The following is a 20,360-nucleotide window of genomic DNA, read 5'->3' as shown; positions in this document are numbered from 1 at the left end:
CTAGCTCTGCCTTAGCACTTTTTAGCCAGTTCAGTTTTAGAAGGTCTATATTGTTGTCCTGCTTTTGTAGGTGAAGAAGCATACCAACTTGTTTAATTGTTCTCTAACCCGGGAACTTGAGACGTGCGTGTGAATCATCCTACGATTAAATCAGGAACTGAGTCTGGAGTGAGGAGTATAAACATGGACACAATGGAGATTCTGAGTTATTGTGTGGTGAACCAAGGAAATAATTTACAATAAATGTTTTTTTATGTATATATCTGAATGGGAAAAGAAAGATCTGGCTGCTTTAGGGTTTTCCAGCATTCAGAGTCACTTGGCGAAAGTCTTTCCAAAAGTATTACATACTTCTCGCAGTTTAACCCCAGTTGGCAAGTGCCCCACTTGCTCATTCCCCCCAGTGGGGTGGGGGATGATATTTGGAAGGGTAAAAGTGAAAAAACTTGTGGGTTGAGATAAAGTTTAACAGCTGAAATATTACAATAGTGATAATAATGATGATAATGATGTAATTATAGACAAATAACAAAGAGAGAGATAAAGCCCAGGAAAGGCAAGTGATGCAAATGAAAACAATTGCTCACCACCAAACAACCGATACCCAGCCAGTCACCCAGCAGCAGCTCCCTCCAACCGGCCCCTGAATTTTATATGCTGAGCATGACGCCATATGGCACAGGATATCCCTTGGGTCAGTTGGGATCAGCTGTCCCGGTTGTGTCCCCTCCCAGCTCCTTGTGCACCCTCAACCTGCTCGCTGGTGGGGTGGTGTGAGGAGCAGAAAAGGCTTTGGCCCTATGTAAGCACTGCTCAGCAGTAACAAAAATAATCCCTGAATTATCAACACTGTTTCCAACACAAATCCAAACCAGCCCATACTAGCTACTATGAAGAAAATAAACTGTATCACAGCCAAAACCGGCCCAGTAGTGAACTTACAGAATTTCCCTGTCTCTAGGTAGGTGGTAGGGTGCTGGCATTTCCAGTATGACTTCTTCAATGAAAGAATTCAAATACTGGCTCTCAGGAATAAATATGAGGTGGTAACATTTGCTTTCTATAAAATGTATATTTTGGAAGCAGTGTAGCCACTTGAGGAGAGACCAATGAAAGCATGCGGTAGGACCTATTTGATATCACCAATGCATTATTATGTTTATTTATTTCAACAAACCCATATTTTTTCTTTTTTTTCCTCCCAGAGTGACCGACTACTCATTAAAGGTGGAAGAATTATCAATGATGACCACTCCTTCTATGCAGACTTATACCTCGAAGATGGACTTATAAAGTTGGTTTCTTAAAATACTGAACCTTTTTTGCATGCCTGTTAGTATAGACTGCTGTGATTTCTTGACCTGAAATCTTGCATCCAGCATCTGGGTTACCTCTAGATGCGAGGCCATAATAGAGGAGTGTTTAATTATGAAATTCTGCCATTTTATCTTCACTAAGATTAGATAAATAGAAAATGTCTTTACTGTAAGAAGGTATTTAATTTGCAAACAGATTCAATCCTAGTTTCTTCCAAACAGTCAAGGCAAGTAAACTCTGTCAACACGAGAAGGAATGTTAAGGTCAATGGGTATTTTTTGAGTTCATGTATGACAGAAGGCTCATTAGAGCTTTTTTTCCCCATACCTAAATAGGGCAAATGCAGCCGTGCTCTAAAGGATTATATGGCACAGAAATATGCCGCATGTTACACAGTGCTAATGGGGACCTACTCCTGGTTAATACTAAAGCGTAGCAAATTTTGTTCCTACAACATGTTATGCATTGCTCATATGCCCCTTTTCTTCCCTAGAAGAAAATATAATTTTAAATCTTAACACAATTAGAAAGAAAATCCTAACGATTTATCAGGATATAAAACATGGGAACTGGGAAAGTATTTCTTAAGTGAAAAAAATGAAATGATGTGTTACTGATAGCCTGGGAAACACTAACAGAGGTGTCCAGGTACTCTACTGGTCCTGCCTTGGCTTAGTGGAAATGTGGATGTCTAGTTTTATGAAGTAATGTAGTGTGTACAAGCACTCTGATGTCCATAAGGATGAAAGTAATTTTCTTGATTGCTGAACTTTATCACTAGTGACCTAACAAGTTTGGTCTCCAGAGGCTACAATTTAATGCACAGAAACATAATTACGGTTATCTGGTAAATAATTAAATATTGACTTGTTTTCAGAGCTCCTTTTCTTAAGAATATATAATCAGATTAAAGTCCAATTCTTCATATATATCTGTGGCTACTTATATTATTTATGATTTATTTGAACAGGAAAAATTCTGAACACTTTATGTGCTGTTTTTGTTTTAATACTTAACTCTGTCTTTCCAGTTGTAATGTTATTTGCATTGCAGAAGTGGCAAAAGGAGTATACTGTTTTAAGTGCAGAAGGCACATTTTGAATGTGTATCTTTTTTAACGGCAGCAATAAACCAAGTTGTGCTCTCTTTGATAGGTATTTTAGTTGAGTTTTCCTGTGCTTTCATTTGTTCAGATGCAGATTTCCTAGTAAGACTTCCAAGCATCAGAACTGATTTAAGTAGGTGCATAAGATGCAGAGTCTGAAACTGCTGTGAATTTTTGGTTTTAATTCCAGAAATGAAGTGGTGCTGGTGGGCAGGTTAGCAATGCCAGGCTTTCGGCTGCCCTTATCGACTTGCCTAGGCTCCCTCTGGAATCCATGTGTGGATCCATACCTCCAAGAAAGTATCTTTTTTTTAACCATGACAAGTGCAGGGTCCTACACCTGGGTCGGAGCAATCCCAGGCACAGCTACAGACTGGGCAAAGAAGAGATTCAGAGCGGCCCTGCAGAGAAGGACTTGGGGGTGCTGGTCAATGAGAAAATGAACATGAGCCGGCAGTGTGCGCTCGCAGCCCAGAAAGCCAACCGTATCCTGGGCTGCATCAAAAGGAGTGTGACCAGCAGGTCAAAGGAGGTGATCCTGCCCCTCTACTCTGCTCTTGTGAGACCTCACCTGGAGTATTGTGTGCAGTTCTGGTGTCCTCAACATAAAAAGGACATGGAACTGTTGGAACAAGTCCAGAGGAGGGCCATGAGGATGATCAGGGGACTGGAGCACCTCCTGTATGAAGACAGGCTGAGAAAGTTGGGGCTGTTGAGCCTGGAGAAGAGAAGGCTGCGTGGAGACCTCATAGCAGCCTTCCAGTACCTGAAGGGGGCCTATAGGGATGCTGGGGAGGGACTCTTTGTCAGGGACTGTAGTGACAGGAAAAGGGGTAACGGGTTAAAACTTAAACAAGGGAAGTTTAGATTGGATATAAGGAGGAAATTCTTTCCTGTTAGAGTGGTGAGGCACTGGAATGGGTTGCCCAGGGGGGTTGTGAATGCTCCATCCCTGGTGGTGTTCAAGGCCAGGTTGGACGAAGCCTTGTGTGGGATGGTTTAGTGTGAGGTGTCCCTGCCCATGGCAGGGGGGTTGGAACTAGATGATCTTGAGGTCCTTTCCAACCCTAACTATTCTATGATTCTATGATCTCTGCTGCCCAGCATACCTAGGATTAATAGTGAATACATAGGCAAGTTCTTAATGTTTAAAATGCCTTTATCTTTGCCCAAAGAGGCACGTTTCTATTCAACACTCTGAGTAGTGCCTGGTTTCCTGGATATAGGTGACTCAAGATCTTTCTTTGTAAACTGTGTAAGAAGTCTTGCTCTGAAAAACAGCTCATTTGTGAGGGCAGCCTGGTATGGGCTTGCGTCCTAATTGTGTTCAAATGATCAATTCTGCGTGTAGGATAGTGCTATATTTTCTGGGATTGGTCTCTTAGTTTCTTCGGCTGGAACTGCCCATTGTGTCTGAATATATAAAGTTGTTGTTATATGTTGCTCAAGATCCTTTGGAGCAGGACCTCAAACCTCCATGTTTCAGCCGATGCCCTAACTCTCCACTGCAGATCTTGCTGATAATATGAATTCTTTCCACAGAATGGAGCAAATACCAAACTACTCAGCCCGGAATAGGCAATAGTGTCCTGGTTTTGCTAACACATAAAAGATCTGGGTTATTTTCTTATTCTGCAGTGGAAACTGATTGGAAAATAGAGGGTTGGGTTTCTCTTGCAGACTAAAGAACAGGGCCTTTTAACGCTTATATCCCTGCAGATTGTCTTGCAGAGATGAATGTAGATATAATCTTGAATATATTTGAAGATTAGCTATAGTTTGGAGGATGGTAGATGCTAATCAATGTTCAAACTGGCTCCCTAGGTACAAGGAGCAGTGGTGCATGTGGATTTTTCCTAGCTGAAACTTAAGCCCTGCAGCTTGAGAGACAGTTCTCTGGTATCTAAATAGCAATTTAGATATTTAGTAATTTAGATTGCCATTGGCATGTAAATAATATATTCTGCCTGCATCTATCCTTTCTCTGTTATCCACATGAGGAATTGAGCCCTGGTCTCTGTAACAAGGGCAGGTCATGGTCTGGTGCTTGCTGTCCTCTGCTCTGTCCCTACCAAGGGGAAAGGTTGGGTGCAAGATGGGTGACTGGGGACCGGGTCTCCAGAATGGGGCAGGCAATGAGCCAAGTTAGAGGGAGCCTCGTGTGCCTAAAAGAGATCTGGGCTCGATAATAACAGAAATAACTCCAGAGTTTTGTGGGGTGTTTTCAGCTTTCTCAGGTTAAGGTTATGAAGGGTTGAAGGCTGCTGATTCCATTGTGCTTTAACCAGCTCATGTATGACACAATTTACCAGCTTGTTCAACTGAAGATAGCATACAGCATCAACTTCCTGTGACTCTGAGTTTTTTAGTTGCTGGTTCATCAGAAAGCCAACTCAATCATTTATGCAGTGTCTAGAATACAGTTATCTGCACTACTGTATTTTGTCACCCACAAGTAACTGAACCCCATTCTTATTATCATACACTTTGCATTAACAAGGGAGCAATTCAGGAATCCTGTCACATTACCTCTTACTCTGTGTTCTAGTAAGTCAGAATGAAAATAACCTTGAATGCCAGTGAAGATCAGCCTTTTCCCAGCCTTAATCTTGATGCCAGGGCAAAAGATGAGATAAGCTCCTGACAGGTAATAGCACAGTATCAGCCACAAAGGCCACTTCAGCCTTAATGATTTCAGCCACTGCCAAATAAGCTGTTCCTACTCACCTGTACAATGAAAATAATAAGCCGTCATTCATCAGAAAACCTAAGTACAATACCTGGGACTCTTAAAATTCTTTAGGGAATGTGTCCTCTTGAATAGGAAACTGGTAGATCCTGATTGTGGAAGGAAATAAAAATGAATTGCTTTTCTGGTTTTGTGTAGGCTTTCTTTAACGTTACCTTCAAAAGGTGTGGTTGTCCTTAGAGTGCAATTGCACCTTAGACATATTTAAAGGAGATTGGTCATAGAAAATATTTTTTCCCCAGTTCAGTTCTTGGTCCCATAGACACTCTACAAATTGTTTGTACAGTGAAGGTTGTTCTGATTAAGATCTTGGGAGTGGATTCAGGTAATGGGGATTATTGCAACACCATTACTGTACGTGGGGCTACCTAACTTTATACAAGTGTTCAATCTGCTCTGAGGTTGGAGTGCCTTATGGTATGTCTTTGTTAGTCAGATTTTAACAGCAGAGGAGCTTCTTGCAACTTGTTTGCGCAGTTGGATGTGCTGGGCTGCTGCTGGCTTTTGCACACACACTAATTCCCCATTTGTCATGGTATCATTGGTGCTCCTCACAGCTGTAAACAGGCTATGACATGCTCCCAATGCTATATGTGTTGATGACTCTTAGATGCCAGACATGGAGTTGTATAGCTTCAAGCCGTGATATTATCAGTGCTCATGAGTAAGCCCTTTTGGATCTGAGTGGCTGAGACCCCAGCTTGGGGTGCTGGCAGGGGTTTGCTAACCAAATGGCTGTGCTTCCCTCCAGCCAAAACCCAGAGCACTGGGGAGCCAAGCTGCTGGAGGTGACATTTTTGTGTAGCCTGTGAAACAAATTCTTGACCTCTTGGGGCTATTTATTAACTCTGGTGGTTTGGCCAAATTCCAATGTGAATAATTATCCCTGATTTTTTCACTGGTTTTAATTAACAGTTATATTCATTTTTGGTTCTAGCTTGCTGCGATCGGCTGTTAATCACTCACTGTGTGTTTTGGTCTGTAGGTGGGAGTTGCATTTTAATGTGGGAGAAACAGATTAAGCAGCTCAGATGTCTGGGATATTTGTTTAGCTGTGGATAAATGTTATTTTATCCCAGACAAAAGGAAATTAAGGCGAGGACGGTATGTCTGTAATATGAGATAAACTAAGTGAACTTAAACTACTTTATAGTTATTCCTAAGCCCAAATATATTCTGGTGTAGCAGTACAGGGACATGGCTTCCACATAGACCCATAACTTTTCCTGTTTGGCACCATGCAAATTAGACAATTAAAATGTCATGTGGCTTTGGAAGTTAAAGGTTAATTTACTCATTGTTGTGTTCATGAACACTAAAAGTATTATGATTGGGAGTATCTGGAATTTGCTTGCTATCAGCGTGGGAGACAGGTTAATATTTTCAGTAGTAAAGAAACCCATCCTGTTTTGAAGAACCGAAGGGAAAAAGATTGCAACAGTTAATTAACATTTCCCACACAGCTACACAGAATGTTCCACTAAGTTTTAACTATAAGAGGAGGATGAAGGGTATGTGACGTGGTAGATTAAAGGTGTTTGTGTCACTTAAATATGTATTTCTGTAACTTAGGATATTTAGATTTCTTTTTAAGGAGAAATTTGTATTGCTTGGTTGCAAAGTCATTATAACTCCTTTCTTATGTGCTTGTGCTTCTGCCATGTATTTACAATTGCAGCTTGCTGTCATATTTGATTTATGTTTTTCCGTTTTCATTTAAGAACTTAATATACAAAACCAGAGTTCCCAAGAGGGCATTAACTGTACATATTTGTACTTGTTTAAAGATAGGAATCATTAAAAAATAATCACTTCTTAATGCTGGTGCATTACGGCTTCTTTATTGGCCACTTAAACAAAGCAACCTGAGCAGACAGCCCAGCTAGGCAGGCTCGTGGATGCTTTGTTCTCAGCTATGCAGGGCGGCCAGAGTGGGTAGTTGAGCTTCACCTTTCCTTTGGGGTCCCAGTTCTTTCTGTATGGCCCCTAGGTTCTTCTCCCCTACATGCCTCAAATAGCTTCTGTCCCCTGTGCTTCTTTAAGTAAAATAATACTGGGTTTCCTTGCTGCCTAGACAAATAGGAGAGAATCTGATTGTTCCTGGAGGAGTCAAGACCATAGAGGCTAATGGGCGCATGGTTATTCCTGGGGGAATAGATGTCAACACTTACCTACAAAAGCCTTGCCATGGGATGACTGCAGTTGATGACTTCTATCAAGGCACAAAAGCGGCGCTAGCAGGGGGCACCACCATGATCAGTGAGTACTAGCAATACTAACTCTTCCTGCTCCAGGCTGAAGCTTCTGTAGCACATGTGGGAACACCTTCGGGATGCTCCACACCATTTTTATGAGGTCTTCTGCAATGCATCTTCAAATTTCTGGGTGCTGTGTTGGAGATCTGTTCATCATTGTCACCCAGGGTTCTCCTGAAAATGAATCTGTACCTCCAGAAAGAAACAGTGGCATGGGGGATTAGCTCTTGGATTTTCCTCTGAAATACAGAACAATCACTGAGGGGTAATACGCCTACTCCTGGGACTTTTGCAACACAATGTAATTAGTGCTGTAAGTATATGGCACAGAAAATCTGACAAAGATCTGCTGTTCCCACCTAGTGAGATTTCAGGGGCCTTGGAAATAGCAAGATGCTTACTCATGAACTTGGATTTGGCACCAGGAGTCGTGGAAGTCCTTGCCAGAGATGTTCTGGAGCAACATCTTTCTTAGTGAAAAGGAGAAGTGTTTCTAGTTGTTAAAGATCCTTCTTCTGTCTACCAGATGGCAGGACAAGATTTATCTCTTTCCTACAAGCATTGGCTTGTCCCTTGGTTGTTCAGGTGACATCAATTGTCTTAGCTTCCTTGTGCAGAGGAGCTTCCCAGTAGGGTTTTACTCCCACTGAATTGGGATGTAGCTTTTTTTTGCTGAGTAGTGTTATCTGTTACCTATGTTCTGCAACAAGTATCAGATGAAAGGATCTCTGGCAATAAGCACAGAATTCATTGCTGTTTATCATTTTTGTTAATAATTTTTTCAGTGTATGTTCTTCTGTTGAGGTTTCCTGTGCAGCCTTATGTTTGCAAATGCCGCTGGTAAGCCCAGCTTGCTTTGTTTCCATACTTACTTTTGACCAAGCTCTGCAAAGATAAGTATACATGCATAAGTGGCCATGTCTTTATTTTATGTCAGTAAGTGCTGTGGCATCATCAGATGCAGAAGGGTTTGAGACAGTGAAGATGCGTGGTTGCAGAGCACTCAGTCTGCCACATAGTGTGGCTGAGTGCTTGTGTTCTGCATCATCTCTGTTCAGACTTTGGCTGTATTCCCAGTTCTGCTGATTCAACATCTGCATTGATGTATTAGTTGGGCAGAGTTGACCAATTCAATGACTACAAGGCACTGCTTAATAACAATGCTTTGAAATTACAATACATTGTTTTTAATATATATTGTTAATAACAATATGTTGAAATGGACACATCAGACAATAGATACAGGTAAGTCCAGAACTTGTGGGCTTACAAAACAGTAAAGGGAAAAATAATGTTTCCTAAACTCTGAGATGTTTGGCTCTCCCACTGTGTGTTCACTGATGCTGCACCAAGCAGGTTGCAGACTCAGCTATAGCATAAGCTGTCCGCAAAGTCTGCTATACATGAGGCAGCAGGACCTGGCTAACGTCCCAGAGTTACAGTCTGCACACAAAGTTCCTCCAAGGCTGCTGTTTTGGCCAAGATGCTGGGAAGCTACTTACAGGCACTGAGAAATTCTAACAGTGTGCGTGCTGTCCAGGTGATGGACACTGAATCTCTTTTTCAGTTGACCATGTGCTTCCAGAACCTGGATCAAGTTTACTGACCTCCTTTGAGAAGTGGCACGAGGCAGCTGACACCAAATCCTGTTGTGATTACTCTCTCCATGTGGACATCAGCAGCTGGTATGATGGCATTAGAGAGGAGCTGGAAATACTGGTGCAAGACAAAGGTTAGTGAGTGAAAATCAGTAGCATTTTTTGCTTTATTGAAGTATCATGTAGTATTTTAATGAATGCATTGTCTGGAACAGAGATGCACAGGTGCTGGTAATGCTGCCCAAGGTTCTGCACTACCTTGCACTTTTGTATTCACTTCTTGGTGTGTAAAATGGACCTAAAACTTTGTGCACTGGTGCTGTTCAGCAGCAAGGCTAATGGAGGAAGTAGGTTTACCCCAGTACAGGCATGGAAAATTAAGTTGTGTATGTTGTCAGATACAAATGTATTACTTTATTGTTGCTAATGTACATGTGGAAATAGGCTCAGACATTGCATACTTAGGTTTTGTTTTAAGGTAAAACTCAGACATCAGCATTTAGGGTAATCAGCCCAGCCGTCCTAGATCCTTTATTTCATAAATGGAGAGGATGAGACATTTAAAGGTAGCGGTTCAGATTTGAACTAGACTTGAATCAACCCATTTAGCTGCCTCAAATTAAGTCAAATATATAAGGCAGATATATCTGAGAAACTGTCATCACAGGCTGGATCTCATTTCTCAGCAATGGCTTAGGGTAACTGACTTGCCAAGACTAGATTTTTTCATAGAACATGCCTATATTTTTTAAATAGGTTCATGTTATCAGAAAAAAAGTGATGCTAAAGTTAGGTACGTGGAAAAAATGTCCTGATTTTCTCAAGTGCTGGGTCTCCCGTGGCTTTCCTTGGTGTTACTAGAAGACACTTTATTTCAGGACTTATTAAAAAACAGGTCACTTATATGGGAATCTATTTAAGGCACTTATAGGCTTGATTCAGATAAATTAATAGGCCTGCTATCATGTGAGGTACTGTAGGTTACCCTAGCTGGACTCCAGCTACCACTCCAGAATAGCACAGATAAAGTGTCTCATAACTCCCTGTTATACATGTCAGCTCAGCGTGGCAATCTCAGGTATGGAAGGCATCTTGCTGGCACCAGATACCTGTGTGTGGACAACTGAATCTAGCCTTCAGAAAATCCTAGTTTGGATCTAGTTCTTTAAAATTTAGCCTAATGGCATGCATTTTCTTTCCAGAAACATATTTTTTCAAGTATTTTTCACATGATACTTTCCTTGAAAATGTATACTGATAAGTAAGCTATTAATTAGGAAATACTTTCTGAAATGGTATTTAGTTTTCATGGGTAAATCAGGGTGGCCCTTGTTGTTGGAAAGTCTAAGTAATGTGTACATACAGCATCCTTTGTAAGGTGTTGTGCTAGTGATGGCATGGATTTGAAAGTTTCTCTCTATAGAGAAATGTACTGTTTAAGTAGAAAAACAAAGCAAAATCCTATTTTTGAATGAGCAGTCGTTCACTGAGATACTATGGCGGTGCAGTCTCCTAGGGGAGTTTTTCCTGTATTGCAGCATGCTAACAGTGCACATGCTGTATAATTAGATTTCAGGCAACAAAATACTTTAATCAGCAAGATTACACATCATTTAGAGAAACTGCAGCTGGTCTTTATAATGTAGGTGATTTTTACAAGGTGATGACATCTGTCAGCACTGATGGTGACAAATCTCGGCTGTTTCCCTGTTATCAGTGTTAACATGAAGATGCTGCTGTGCATTAGCTGACTGTACTCTCCTATAAGTATGCTGTGCCTTGCTTCAATGGTTAAGTACTGTTTTCCAGAGCTCCTGGATCACAGATGGCTCAGTACTCCCAAATTTGCCTGAGGGCTTACATTAAAAGCCTGGTACAGACAGTTAGGTTAATAGTTTTCTTCAACTATGAAAATGTGAGTTTTCAATATAAATCTGACCTGCCTTTCAGTCTTCAGGGGAAACAGGACTCTGTCCATTGGTTCCTGAATCAGGATGTGTGATGGGGCCTGTGATGGCCTCCTTGGTGGCAATAGCATTAGGAAGTCACCTTTGTTCTCACGGTGCTGCAGTCAATGTGAATTACTCTCATGTGTTAGGAGGCGCAAGGTACAGGCGAGTATGAAAGCACAATAGGAAATACTTCAGCATGGCAAGGGCTTTCAAATTAATGGACAATATCTGCTGATAATTGGAAACATTTGAGCCAGCTGGTGCAAATAAACCTGATGTCAATGGAGTGACACTGGTTTTCATCAGCTGGGAGTCTGGATTGAATTTGTTCTTGGCTGATTGTCTGGTGGATGAGTTAGCCAAGTAACAGGGCTCAGCTAATCGAGTTTCAGTGCTGCACGTGCCTAATACAGTCTAGGCATGAATAACGGGAGTTCACGGAGCTGCTGTTGAGATGCCTTGTCATGAGGTATGATTGAATAATTAATCAGTTTTAGATCAATACAAAGCTAATCTAAGGAGACACAGGCTTTGGAAGGGCCTGGGGATTTTGTAGAACCAAATGTTGATCATAAAGACTCAGTATACTGGTAGTATTTCAGCAAGAAATACTTGTAGTATTTCAGCAGCTAATTTGGGACTTTGCTTCTCAATATATGGAAAGGAACAACAGCCTGAAATGTGCTCACAGATGCCTCACTCATTCCTTTATTTGTCACTGTTCAAAAAACCCTGTAGCACTGTCTGAAATTTGGAAAGGATCGTGTTGAGTGCTCGTGGTGCAAGAGCAAGTAGGACATTAACAAGGACGTAGTAGGTAACAAATGTTAAGCATAAAGGTCAATAGGCCATGGATCTCATCTTTGGAAAAGCCAAATTATTTCCGATGAGTAGCTCAAGACACCAGACCAAGGCATCAGGCAAAGAGTCTAATCTTGGATACTGTATATGTAAATTGGTGTAATTTTATCTTGGTATCTCGTAACAGTACTGTCTTTGTAAGGCAGGATGGTTCAAACCATCTCTCATGTTAGCTGTAAAGGCAGCCTGTGAGATGCCCTTTCGCTTCCTACCATCTGATGTGGTAGCTGAGGGCATGGATGTGCATTTAGATGGGAGAACTCTACTTCTGCACTGTGGGAGCGGTCGGTAAGGGATAGGCTCAAGATCTCCCAGTGGGATCCCTGCTGGATTCCTTCTACTCTCATTGACTTCGGGGCAAACATTGCCATGAGTGGGAGCAAAACTCAGTCATTTTACCAAGGTCAGAATAGGGTCTAAGAAGATACAAAGGCAATAGAAAAAAAAGGAAGATAATATCTATTACTTGGTGAGCCAAGTATGCCTTCCAGCCACAGTACCCAGAGAAACCTGCCTTATCCTCTGTGGGATTGTGATTAAATCTTTGGCAAGATCCCAGTGGATAAGGGAGAGCAACAGGTAACCCAGCTCTGTTCTTACAGAGAGATAAGTACAAGAGGATTCAGTGCTTTACCATCACTGAGGCTAGGTCAGCATGGGTTGAACCAGCCTTGACATGTCTCTTATTGCTTCACGTGTGCATGGTCACCCATGCAGAAGGGTGGCTCCCAGATGCAGCTGGCATCTGAGACACTGAGTGGGTTTGTGAAGAAAAAACAGAGCTTTCGTCCAAGGTTGGGCAGATGTGCTGGATGCTGCTGTGAACAGTCAGGCGGGAGACAGGGCTGCAGGCATGAGGCTGTAAGCATTGGCTACAAGGATGATGTCAAAGGTTTTAAAGCAGGGACATGATGAGTACTTTGAAACTGTGTAATGAGGAATAGGCCGAGGGATTGCAGTTAGTAAAGGCCATGAGTGTTTTCTGGGAACTTGAGAAACAAGAAAATAGGAAGAAGAAAGGATGGGCATACAGGCTGACAGGGCTCCACAGTCCAGGCCAGATTTGCTAATCATGGAAGTCAGCAGTGAGTGTCCAACTCCTGCTTTGTCTCTCCCCCTGAGCTGCCTGAACTTTGCAGGAAGCCATAATACTGGGGATCATTTCAAGGTTTTATCTACATGTATCCTGGGGTATTTTAGCCTTGTAATTGTGAATAAACAAATCTCTGTGTGTGTGTGAACAGCCATACCCTCTGCCTGAGGATGCATTTGGTCATTCTAGACTCATGGAGGAGTTATATCTCCATCAGAGAGCCATATTCATTTTGTATAGATGACATGAATAACATGAACAGATCTCTTTCTTTTTCCTCTTGCCTCAGGAAGCACGGTTTTCATGACAGCTAGTTTGAAATGCAGCATACACAGCTTAGACAGCTCAGAATTTACTTTTCTTTTAAGCTAAAATGCTCTGAGATCAGTCCTTATACCAGACGGGGGATGTTGTCAGTATACTAAAGAGTAAGGCAAATTTATAAACTAATCTGCATTGATATGTACAGAATATATGAATAGGAGATGTTTGGAATTTTCATTCTTAGGATAAGAAGCTGTGTAAATAATCGAATCTTTGAAATAAATAGCAAAACTTGTAAGGGTTTAAATACAGTTGGTTCTTGGCAAACAACACTCAACACTGGCATTTCTTATTGCTTTCTGTAACTTGGAGCTGTCATCTTTCATGGTGTTGCATGACTGCCAGCATAAATCCTTCCATCTTTGGAAGGTGAAAGGAGAGGTGTGGTGAGCTGCCTCTCTATCTGGTTTCAGGCTTTGCTTCCACTCCTTCCCAGTGTCTGCCATCAGCTAAGCTGGGTGCTTTGGGCAGCAGGGTCAAGAAAAAGCCAAGTCTGTATGGAAATCCAGATACACAGTTCCGACAGCTTCTCAGCACTTTGGGGAAACTTAACTAGAAGTTCATCTATTAAAAAGCGCGGTTTCAGGTCAGGCTGAAATGTTTTCCTGAGTAGCTGAAGAAAGCTAAAAACAAACCCCGTGATTCGCAGAACCTTATGCAAGTTTTGTTAAACTTTACAAACTTGACATGCTTGCTTCAGCCACCATTGCTTGGCTGTGATTTGGCTACAAGCAATCTCATTTGTGGTGGTGGCTGGGCTGAGCCAGGGCTGGACACAGGCAATCCAACAAATTCCCCCAGAGAAGAGGGGAGTCAGGCTTCTAGCCCTAGCAGCCGTAATGCAGCTGTGGAGCCATGCTTTATTTCTGGCCATCACTGGTGAAAAGCCTGGTCCATACACATTCCGTGACTTACTTTGCCTGAAGTTTTTGTTCATATACAATGTAAGAACCCACTTACATGTCAACACCTTTGCGTTTTGTCTTGGAACAGGTGTGAACTCTTTTCAAGTCTACATGGCCTACAAAGATCTCTACCAAATGTCCGACAGCCAGGTATTGCTCTGGATGCTTTTCGTTGCTGTGGTCTGTCCTCTCTGCTGTGATCTCCCAGCGCCTGAGGATTTGCTAAGGGTGAATCCCAGAGGAACGCTCCCACTGACCTGAGTGGCACTTGGGGAAACGTGCAGTGGGGGATTTCTCCCTGGAGGGTCAGTGGTGAGCAGTGTGGAACATCTTCATGTGTTCCTTCAAGTGCATGACAGGCACTTTCTGCACAGATTTTCTGGTGTCTCCCAGCATTGCAACCATTCAGCCCTGCTCAGGATTTCACCCTCACTGTTTTTCACTGTTACCCTTCAAGAACTTTAGGCCACAGAGAGGAGAAAAGACTAAACACTCGAGGCAGGGGCAGTTTTGAGGTTTCAAGAGTTTCTCTGTTATAGCAGTCAGCTAAATGGAGTTGCTCTTTGGGGGACGTGGCCTTTTCTCATTAGGGCTGGAGATAACAATGAGCTTGTTTGTCCAGAGCTCATTACAGATTCCAGACTCTTCAGCTTTCCCATTCATAAGGATCAGGTCATTGTAAATCGACAATGACATCTGTTAGTAATAATAATGTTTGCTTGTTCAGTTAGGAAAATGTTTCTTTCTTACTTATTCCCAGAGCTATAGCTCTCACTCTCTTAAATAACTGTTGCTACACCTCTAATACATGTGGTTTTAATTGGAATTTTAGACATAATAATATATAAATATTCTCTGGGAGGCAGTGCCTGTTAAATTCAACTCCCTGCTGGAACTGTCAAGAGAAATACATGTGTAATGTGTGGCTAGACTAATGCCTGTTACCTTGTTTAAATGCACATGTTCCAAGCTGTATATTCAGCTAGCTATTCAATGGTATCTGAAGTGCCTTGTGCAAAAGTAGACACTGAAGAAACCATGTCTTCAGTATTAGATCTGTGTTTAAAAACTGTGCTTCCGCTTTACTGAAGCCTGATTTAAACTGGGAACCCATTAGCTGAATACCTTTTGGAAAGGGAACTAAATGTTAGTAGATCAGTGCTCAGAAATTCTCAGTAAAAGCAATAACATCAACTGTTTCCCTTCTGATTGGGTGGGTTTGCATCTTGGAAAGCAATAATAAAAAAAAAAAAGGATGCTCTAGGGAAAATACTGGAACTTTTAATTGCAAAATTAAAGATGTTTGTGAAAGCTTGGCACTGTCTGCTCTAAGAACATGTTGCAAAATACCTGCACTTCAGAAAAGAGGTGTTGTGGCTGTACTAAAAATGTCTGTAGTTCATGGGAATAATTCCATTTTACATTTGCTAAAGTAATGTAGAAGAGACTACTCGCTAAACTTAGGCCTGTGTTGAAGGGTGTGGAGAGGTAGCCCTGCAGTACAAGGGGCTGGGGGAGGCACTGTGTCCGAGGGAGATGCAACCCTGCTTGGGACTTTCCACCCTGTGTTGGTGCAGAAGGGCAGAAGTGTGTAAGGGGATGGGTGAGTCAAAACCAAGCAGTGAAGCTCACTGTGTAGAAAGTGGAGAGTGGAAAAGGGAGATGATTTGATATTCACCTGCATAATTACCAGCAGAGAAGGTGCAAAGCTGCCGTGAGTCTGAGTGTTAAATAATGTGTTTTCCTTATTCAGCAGTGTTTCCTTCTTTGTACTACCTGCAGCTTTATGAAGCCTTTACCTTTCTAAAAAGTCTTGGGGCTGTTATCCTGGTCCATGCTGAGAATGGCGACTTGATAGCTCAGGTGAGTGAACTGTCATATTTGCTTCACTTTGTGAGGGGATAGACACAAGAGAGGAGAAGTAAAACTCTTCAGTCAGAGTATGGGTAGGGAGAAAGGAACGACCTGTTAAGAGCCTTAATTGAGCCTGGTTCCCTCCACTGCTGGTGTACAGCCTGGAATTAGGAGGATGGAGGCACTTTTGCATGTTTGACAGAGCATCCATGAGGTAGAGCAGTGATCCAGACAGCAATCTCTTCTGAATCTGGTAGGGACAAGTGAGCCAGAACAATGTAAATCCTTGCTCAGGGATTTTGGGGACAAAAAATGTTGCTCAGAAGCTTTATGCTAATGTCTCTTGTTGCAGCTATCAGCATAAGCAGCACAGTGAGGTTAGAGGTGGTAAACCTCTCAGGCCTATTTATTTTTGAGAATATTCTTATAAATATGTGAAGTTTGAGAATAAGAAACTACCATGATCATCTAAACATTTAAAGAATATGTGTTAAAGTGAAGATGTCTCTTGGAACCAGGAAACTGGGCTCAAATTCAGTATGTTCCATTAAAATGTCCCGGATGCCCAGTGCAGTCTTTGCAGGTCAGGTACCTCACGTAGGTACTGTCCTCATACTGGAGTGTGTCATAGCTCTGATCCGTGCTTGGGAAGAGGTGTCCCAAGGACAGCAGTTGAGAGTAAAGCTCCCGCTGGTCTTTCAGAGGCCAGGATTCCCCTATAAAACAGAATGGGTGGGTTTGGGTGGGTGTCATTATGACTTTATTCATCTTTGGCAGATGAATGTTTTAAGGCTATTGCAGAGGTGTCTCCCTCCTCTGATTCCTTGTACATACATCGAGCCCCTCTGAGGTCCCTGGGCACTGAGTGTTTTATCTGCTTAGCTCTTTATCTGCTGCTGATCCGCTAAGGACTTGGCTGCAGAGCTGACAGGGAAATTACAATAGCTAAAACCAAGTTGTATTTGAGATTAGGACTTGGGAAACCACCTTATCTCATGGTTAAGGGAGAACCTCAAGTGAGTGCTTGAGTGGTTGGGCAGTGTGTTAAGGGCTCTTGCCAACATTGGCTTATTTTGTTGTTTGTCCCTCTGTGCGTTTCTGTCCTTTAACTGCCTGATAAGAATTTACCCCTTTTGAGAGCCATCTTTCCCTTTTCCCTTGGAGCTTGGCCAAAATAGCCACTGGGCTCAAAAGTTGCTAGTGAGGAGTCAGCAGACACATATGATGCAGTTGTGTCCTTCCCCCACTGAAACCAGGTGAAAAACCCTCATTTGGATTCAAGAGGGGAAAAACAGCTGATGTGCCATGAAGTTTAGCATGATTTAAAACTACCAAAATACATAATTTGTAGTTTTAATGCAACATAAAATATCCAGTAGAATGAAAATGAATTCTAAGAAACATAGTAAGTCAATATTACTGTAGGAATGGCAAAATAAATCAAATGGCAGCTGTGATGTTTTGATACATTCCCCACTAAAATCAAGGAGCACTCATTGAACTGCTTTTATGATAGACATCTGTTTAGTTACATTTTTCTTTGATCAGTTTAATATACAGCCATGGAATATGAACATAAAAGACAGAAAAGTTATTAAGAAAGGAGGAGGTAGTAAAGAAATGTAAATTATATTGGTTATACATCAGCATATTTCTTCACCATTGCTGTGCCTCATAAAATCAGTCTTTCGTTATGCTTCTATTTAGAAGGATTGTTTGGATAGTGAAAAGAAACCTGCCTGCAGGGAGGGTTTTCAGGACTATCCTGTGTGAAGATACAAATTTGATCTTATCAAGCAATATTCTAGCTTATTAGCACTATCAAATTCTCTTACAGTGGGTAATTTTCTCATATGATCTGATTTTATGACTTCAAGATGCAAATCTACCCTGCTTTGTGTAGCCATTCTTTGCCCTCTTGCAATTTTTACTTTAATATAGTTGTAACTTCATTTTTTGTTGTATTTTAATGATCTGAAGACTTTAAATGGCACTGTTCAGAGCTGTTGCAGTAATGATGTAGAACAGCTATTTTTAAGAATGCCTGTGAGACATTGCGATTTTCTAACCAAAATATTCTTAATTACACAGTCAGATTAATGCTTTCCAATTAATGCCTTTTCAGCCTTGATTGACTGCAACAAAGGCAAAAGTATATGGGAATATTAACTTGCTCAGGTTTTGCTGGAGCGTGTTGTTACTGTGTGAGCTTTTCACCCTCAGGGACTTGGGATCAAATATTTATTAGATGACGCAGTAAAGTATGTTCAGTAACTTCATCCTGGTCTCTAGGGGACGTTTGTCTGTATCAGAGAGTCGTTACATTTGTTGAACTCAGCTCATTAGAGACCTCTTGGGTAGGGCAGGCCAGGGTCAGAGGTACATCAACAGCTCTGATCCCACTTCTGCTCTGCGGGCAGACCTGGACCAACCTGAGATCAGAAGTGGCTGACCACCATTTTCTGCAAAAATGGAAAATTATTCTAATACCACTGCTTGACCTTAAATTAAAACATAGGTGAAGCTTTTTATCTGTTTAAAAAAATACTATCTTACTGCCGTGAAGCTGGATAGCAGAGGTTTTTTTCTGACAATCCCTTACTGATCCTGAAATGCATTTTTTGCTGTGGCTACGATGCCCTTACAACCAGAGGGCACTGTTTTGCTTTCTTGAAAACAATTTTAGTGATTCACTTTATAGGAAAAAGGTGTTACAGAAAACTGGATGCCAAAGGCAGGACTTTATTTGATGAAGTGTCAGCAATGATGGAAGTTTAAGGAAGGTAATGGTGCTTCAGGGATTGCAGCCAGGGAAGAACTTGCGCAAGTAAAGAAAGAATCGCAGGCTGGAAATATCCCTGATTACTGTTTAGTGTATTGACTGATTGAAGTCTGTTCCCTGGGGTGGTGTCTTGGTGCCAAGATTTTCTGGAGGGTAGAGGAGATTTCTGATGGTGCATCCCAGTGGCAGCTCGGGGCACAGATACACCCTATGACACTGCAGAGACAAACCTGCCCCTGAAATCTGTGCTGGCTGTGCAGAGCAGACACCAGGGTGGCACGAGACAAGTTTAGAGCCAGTGTTGTCAGTTCTGCTCCCCCAGCACCAAGATTATGCAGCTGCATTTACACAGACAAAAAAGGGGCAGTCAGACAATGTGGCTGTTAATCGTCAGAGGATGCCTAGTGCAAGGGTCTCATTCTGGACCAGTTGTCAGCATTCATCTCTTACGTTTCAGGAACAAAAGCGTATCCTGGAGATGGGAATCACTGGACCTGAGGGACATGCCCTGAGCAGGCCTGAGGAGGTAAGAGGCTTCAGTCATTTTGTCATTCATGGAAGTATTTTGTCAAGCATGTAGTATTGGAGCTTGGGCTTCTGTGTGTGTAGATGATAGATGAGTGCTTGGGGGAAAGCAACAGCCTGCTTCTTCCACAGCCTCTTCCAGTATTGCTCAAAGCCTTGAAAATTCCAGGTCCCCTTCAGCTTGTTTGTTTGCCCAAAATGCCCTTTCACTGTTGCAGAGAGTGCATTCCTTCAAGTCCAGGAATGAGCATGTCCTTGTACCCTCAGAAGTCGCAGCTCCTGCTGCCCCACGCACACGTGTGCATGTGGTTTCTTAGTGTGAGCCTTGTGATGTGACTTGTGATGACAAAAAACCAAAGGGGCTTATCAGGGTAAAAAATGGCAGTGCAGCTTGTGGGTTAGGCTTTGGGATAACTGCATTCCTTATAACGCTTTGGCTGAAAACCTCCCACAAGATGCAAGTGTACATCTATACCATGCATATAAATGCACCCACATACAAATGCGCTTATGCTGGCAGATATATTAGTAGTAGAAGTGCAGGATGTAGACATGCATATATGTGAGAATGGAAAGATGCTGCGAGGCAGCTTGATTTATACAACTCTCTTGTAATAAAACCCAGGCTCTGGCATGGATCATCTCAGGCATCTGGAAAGGGTTTCTTTAATGAGAAGGAAAAGGTGGAGCCATGTGGATGTCCCTTAATGTACACAGTTCAGACTGTTTATGGAATGGCGGAAGGCAAGTAGTGGGAAGTGACTGCTTTCCCTGGAGACTAAAGAGAAAAGGTCCTGGGGATTTGAGGCTAAACTTGAAGGAATTGTGGTGGTTTGCAGATCTTTATATAACCTCTCCCCAAGGCAAAAGGAATCAGCTTAATTGGTCTCATTCTTCTATTGAACTGTTTATGTACTTTTTCATTTTGTTGTTTAACTTCCGCTTAAATTATTCTGAAAGAATGGAGTTGTTTCCTTTTAATAAGAACAAGGGGCTAGGACTAAGGAAAGTCTGCATTTGCAGTTTCCAGTAAGGAATTC

At 42.0% G+C, this 20,360-nt stretch overlaps 1 protein-coding gene across 2 annotated transcripts in view; it reads left to right on the top strand.

Annotated features, from left to right (window-relative positions):
* Positions 1-20,360, top strand: part of CRMP1 (collapsin response mediator protein 1) — a 52,138-nt gene that overhangs the window by 14,663 nt on the left and 17,115 nt on the right. For both annotated transcript variants that reach the window (XM_065659602.1, XM_065659612.1), the window contains exons 2-7: positions 1,206-1,294; positions 7,246-7,430; positions 8,994-9,158; positions 14,248-14,309; positions 15,942-16,022; positions 19,253-19,321. In XM_065659602.1, the coding sequence (XP_065515674.1) occupies positions 1,206-1,294; positions 7,246-7,430; positions 8,994-9,158; positions 14,248-14,309; positions 15,942-16,022; positions 19,253-19,321 (651 nt within the window). The remainder of the gene's footprint in view (positions 1-1,205; positions 1,295-7,245; positions 7,431-8,993; positions 9,159-14,247; positions 14,310-15,941; positions 16,023-19,252; positions 19,322-20,360) is intronic.

This window comes from Lathamus discolor, chromosome 1 (assembly GCF_037157495.1).
Source record: "Lathamus discolor isolate bLatDis1 chromosome 1, bLatDis1.hap1, whole genome shotgun sequence".
NCBI classification, from domain to species: domain Eukaryota; kingdom Metazoa; phylum Chordata; class Aves; order Psittaciformes; family Psittacidae; genus Lathamus; species Lathamus discolor.
The sequence above is the reverse complement of the archived record's forward strand: the minus strand, read 5'-3'. Positions and strand labels throughout refer to the sequence as shown.